Below are 5,321 nucleotides of genomic sequence, written 5' to 3'. Positions count from 1 at the left end.
ACTCGTTTTCCCGTGAAAAGTGAACAAAAACACGTCCGCTAGCGTTACCCGACAAACAAACAGACAGACAGAAATTGAGATAAGGCTTGTTTCGGCTTCTCTGGTGTATGAAACGTGAAGATATGCAAAAAGTACACTATTCTAAGCAATGTACAGACAAAACTCTTATTTTATTTATATAAATAGAAGATGATATACGTATCACCAACACGACAAAGAATAGTGTAATAATATTTCTCAATAACATACGTATCACCAACATGACAATAGAATAATGTAATTATATTCTTCTCACACTCTATAATTTATTACAATTCATAAACATACCTTTCTACAAACTTCTGAAATAAGTCTCCTCTCAAATGACGGAAGACTTCTTCTATGTATGGCTGTAAAATATAAGCAAATAAAGATAAAAAAAAAAAGGTTCTCAATTATCTGAAAGACTTTAGATTAATAGTGGCCAAGTCATAGTTAAATCCCTGCCCTAAGTCCAAGTGTTTTAATTTCAAATATTTCATAAGTTTGTACGTTTTATGGAAGTTTTGTATATTTCTCCTAATTAACATAGAACAAAATATTTGAATACACATTTCATCATCCAGTTTGGTTTCTAGTTGCAACTTTAACACATGACCGGCAAAAACAACAAAGTAAAACCAATGAGGCACAAGTGTTAAAAGTAAATTATTTTTAATTAGTAAAAGGAAAAATAACCGAGTTTCAAGAACACTAGAGACAGATCCACACGTATATCTAAGGACTTTAACTCAACTTCTAAATAGACAAAACTATCACCAAACGTAGGTGTAGAAAGTAATTCAGAAATTTGTCTGCATCGAGTGAGTTATAAAAAATTTGACTCTAACCTGAAATAAATTGACGGGAACTTCATTTTTCATGAGGTATTTCTGGACATGGCTGATTGCTTCTTTGGAGTAATTCTGATAATCATAAAAACTTTTTTTTTTTTCCAAAAACATCAATACGAAATAATATTTTTCTTCATACTTAGTTTTCCAAAATATACATCTTCATTGTCTATCATCATTACTTCAATACAGCTCTACCAACTAATATGTTATGAGTGGTTGAACGAGTACAGCATTAAAACAATGGTTAGAACTGATGTACGATGTTTTAGATGTACTTGTGTTAGTTTCTCTAACATGAAATTTCTGACAAACTTGTTTTAGACACTCAACCATTTTGTTCTTTACTGGTACATAAATTTCTAACTCAAGCAAATCACTTGATACATTTATAGTCATCTTTCGAATATTAGGTATAACACAATGGATGACTTGTTTTAACCAAGACTGTTACGATGTACATGTATAGCACTTACTTCGAAGAAGAATGTCTACACATTTTAAAGGTTTGAGGTAAAAAAAAGACAATGGTACGTTCTCAAATATTTCATTCATTTATTACTACCGACGATTCACCAGTAAAAATATCGGCCTTGGTAGTAAAAAGTGAAGTACTTGTGAAATGTACAGTTGTCTTTGTTTTCCTCAATTCTATAATCAGAATTTCACCAAGTACTGATAGTTTCCACTATTAATTATATATCCATATATCCACATTTGATAATCAATTACTCATCGGGATCATTAATCAATTACATTCGATTATCCTCACACACGATTTGGACAACTGGAATGATTGAAAATAGTAATAATTGGAAACACTAATCTTGATTAGTTTATTTTTGTTGTGACATCTACAAATTTAATTCTAATTTCGGTTCTTCAATTATTATTATTTTTTGCCACTAATCGATTAATTGAGTTCATATCTCAGTTGTAATAACAGCATTACAAACATGTATAGTGAATAATTTTCAGTTTATAAGTTTCAATCTGGCATGTCGTAAATAATTGAGATGTTACAAGAACTTTACAAAAATGGAAACATTCAAGACTATTCCCATAATTATCATTACAAATATTAATACAGTATTTACATTTGAGTGACACAAAAATTAACAGATTAAAAAACAGGTCTTAATGTAGGCGTGTCATACATACATTGTATAAAAACATTCAGTGCAGAAGTTATTATATTAAGCTAACCTAAAACATAACGTTGAAAGAATGGAATTACAGAGAAAATATAGTACGACTTTATGTGCCATTCTCCCGACCAAATTCTCCAAATGAAATATGTACTATTTACAAGTATTTTTAACCAAATACCGTTGTTTCTGAAACTTTTAAATATAAAGAGACAGTAATGATGCTCAATCCTCCATGAACTGAAGTTTTAAGACAGACAATGTTCCAGTGTTTGTGTTGAATTAAGTATTGACACTGAAATATAATCTAAACTTCAGGCCAATAGAGTCCACACAAAGCTACAGACTGTTTATAATGGTACAGTAGTTGAGTTATAGTTAACTAGGAGGCATTAGGAGGCAGTTGTAGATAACATTGCTCTATTTTATCTACTCCACTACAAAAATATGTTGCTTATTTTAATTTAAGGTGAAATAAAATATAAAACTGTCAAAGTATTGTAAATGAATTTAAATCTGTACCAGAAACAAACATAAAACAGACTTCTCTCTCTCATTAAGCTATAAAAATGAGATACAGTATTAAACAGACCATTATTAGCTATTCTTAAAAGCTTCAGAAAATATGAGATACAGTTTCTAGAAATGATGATGTTTACTTACATGGGAGTGACATAAAAGCTCCTTCATGATGAAGTTATCATACAGCTCTCTGGCTGCTTGTCGTCTTTCTTCCACAGTATCCAACTTCTCATACCTCTTGATCTGTAACAACACATGTTCATTATTACCAGTACAGCAAATGAATACAATACAAACACCTGTAGAGGTTATATAAACAGATAGGGGCTTCTCATACAAGGACACTTTAAATAATATATGTAAAAAAGTTTACAAACAACATATTTAAAGAAACTGCATGTTGTAATTACATATGTTATTGACACAAGAGGATCTGTTTTACTTACATGTATAAATGTATAGTAAGCTCCTTATTATATATATATAATGAAATACATCGAAAGTACATGATACAGAAAGTATTCTATGAACAAGTAGCACTTGGACATTAACCCTATGTACACAGGTGGGGATCAAACTGCATAAGCCATGACCTTTTACAGAGTGCCATTCAACATGTTATTATACATTTGATGTCAAAGTTATAAACTATTCATTTTACCCTATCTTACCGATTTAGCAACAGTTTGTGGTAGAGTAAATACCGGATACAATATACGAGGATAATGAAAAAACTTTGAAGGTACTAGAGGTTATTCAAATGCAATATACAAACTGTTCAACGTGGAAAAGTGTTTTTATTCATCACATGAAAATCATCTTTCATTTCGACTTGTCAGAGTCTGAGTCGGATGAACGTAGTCGAATAACAAAAATATCTTGGCTACAAATATGTCTGTAACACACATTTGAGTTTTTGTGTACAACAGACTTGTACATTTTACTAAAAGCTTACCATCTTTTGCGTAGATAAAGTCACGGACTATGCATCTCATCTACAGAGCTATAGTAATTAATATTTTTTGTTAGCTAAGGAAAACCTAAACTCCCCATTCCATTCAAAAGAAAACTGAACACTATTCAAATCATAGTTCATGTTACATTCTTTTTTTGACATTTACACAACTGAAGATGTAGTGGTAGTGATCATCAGGTTAAGAACTGGTTTTTCTTAGTTTAATGGCAAGAGATTATAGCATTCACAACAAAAACCAAAAAAAGAATTGAATATGAACTATGATCGTTGAATAGTTTTCAGTTTTCTTTTCAATGGAAGGGGGAGTTTAGGTTTTTCCTTAGCTAACAAAAAATATTAATTATTGTAGCTTAGTAGATGAGATGCATAGTCCGTGAATTTTCCGTAGGATGTGGAAAAAACCAAGGTAGGCTCAGTATCACGTTCGTTTAGACAGTGATTTTGGTAATAACACTGGTGTTGTAATTTTTCTAATAACAATTATTCAATAGAAGTTGTATGAGTACTGATCACTACCGAAACAATTTATCAAAAAAAAAAAAGAACCAGTGACAGTGCTTCTTGAAGTTAAAATCACCAAATCAGATGTTAATAAATTTAGAATCAATTGATTAATAATAATAAATCAAATATCCATCCCAGTTATTCAGTTTTAAGGTCTTCATCTAACGTTTCTAACTGATAAAGATGAGTATCAGAAAGAATAATTTCCTGAAAAGTCGACAGGCTTTGCTTTAGTATTCTAACCCATTCGCTTAGACATCACATTTAAAGTGAAATATATGATATAAACAAACAGCTTATCACAATAGCATTTCCTAAGGTGGTACAAACACGAGTTCTGTAGTTAAAGATGTTAGTTTGTATGCACATCAAAAACTACTGAAACCATACGGTTGAGCCATATGGCAAGAACCACAGTAATGGCATGTTAATGTAAACATTGTGTCAGCACATTAAACAACCTTTATCAAATATTTAAAAGAAGACGTATGCACTTCTGTGTCATACTGCAAGTTTTTGGAGACCATGGAAGTTCACAAATGAAAATCCTGGGTTCTGTTTTCCTCCAGTTTCAGAACACAAAAAGAGCATCTGACTTTTTGATTCACATAATCTGTATGTACATGTACAGGTGCTTACTCCTAATGTGTACATACCTAAGTCAGATATTTTGATAATATTTATACCATTTAAATGTCAGTAAACTGTAAACTTAAAGTGCTTATTTCAACTAAAATAATGAATTACAGATTTAATAAAAACAATTTCAGTAGGAAGTCATATACAAGAATTTTCAATTTATTTTTGCACAATTCTTATTTTTAAATCCCTGTAAAACATCATAAGTAGTAATATTATCTTCAAAGAATCCATTTATACATATGATGAAAATACTAGTTACACATTCTTGAAACGGAAATTCATGAAATTACATACAAGATGTCCCACAAGAGCACAATGTACACAAAACACAAGTAATTTAATGGATCAGTTGAAAAGTATACTCTTATTTCAGCTAGCAATAGCCCTTGAGTGCCTGTTCTCACGGTTATGATACTAGCACAGATCTACAAGGGTCCATAAGTTCTGTGGCATATTACAGACATAAACACGACAGGATAGTAATAGTTACAAACTTACAGTTTGTGGTGGATGAAGAACAGTTTTTACTAAACACCATTTACTATCATTACAGCTTTACACGTGCCCCTCAAGATACTGAGTATATATTCAATTTCCAGCACAACAGGTATCACAGTAGTTATTCCATCAGTAATCTGCTTACCTAGTCACCTTCCC

The 5,321-nt window shown here is 31.1% G+C and overlaps 1 protein-coding gene across 2 annotated transcripts in view; it reads right to left on the bottom strand.

Annotated features, from left to right (window-relative positions):
- LOC106468258 (G protein-coupled receptor kinase 1-like) overlaps positions 1–5,321 on the bottom strand; it is a 66,138-nt gene that overhangs the window by 49,014 nt on the left and 11,803 nt on the right. For both annotated transcript variants that reach the window (XM_022396594.1, XM_013928676.2), the window contains exons 4-6: positions 2,684–2,785; positions 870–944; positions 328–389 (exon numbers count right to left, since the gene is read on the bottom strand). In XM_022396594.1, the coding sequence (XP_022252302.1) occupies positions 328–389; positions 870–944; positions 2,684–2,785 (239 nt within the window). The remainder of the gene's footprint in view (positions 1–327; positions 390–869; positions 945–2,683; positions 2,786–5,321) is intronic.

This window comes from Limulus polyphemus, unplaced genomic scaffold (genome assembly GCF_000517525.1).
Source record: "Limulus polyphemus unplaced genomic scaffold, Limulus_polyphemus-2.1.2 Scaffold2938, whole genome shotgun sequence".
NCBI lineage: Eukaryota > Metazoa > Arthropoda > Merostomata > Xiphosura > Limulidae > Limulus > Limulus polyphemus.
Note: the sequence above shows the minus strand (reverse complement) of the source record. Positions and strands in the feature narration are given on the sequence as shown.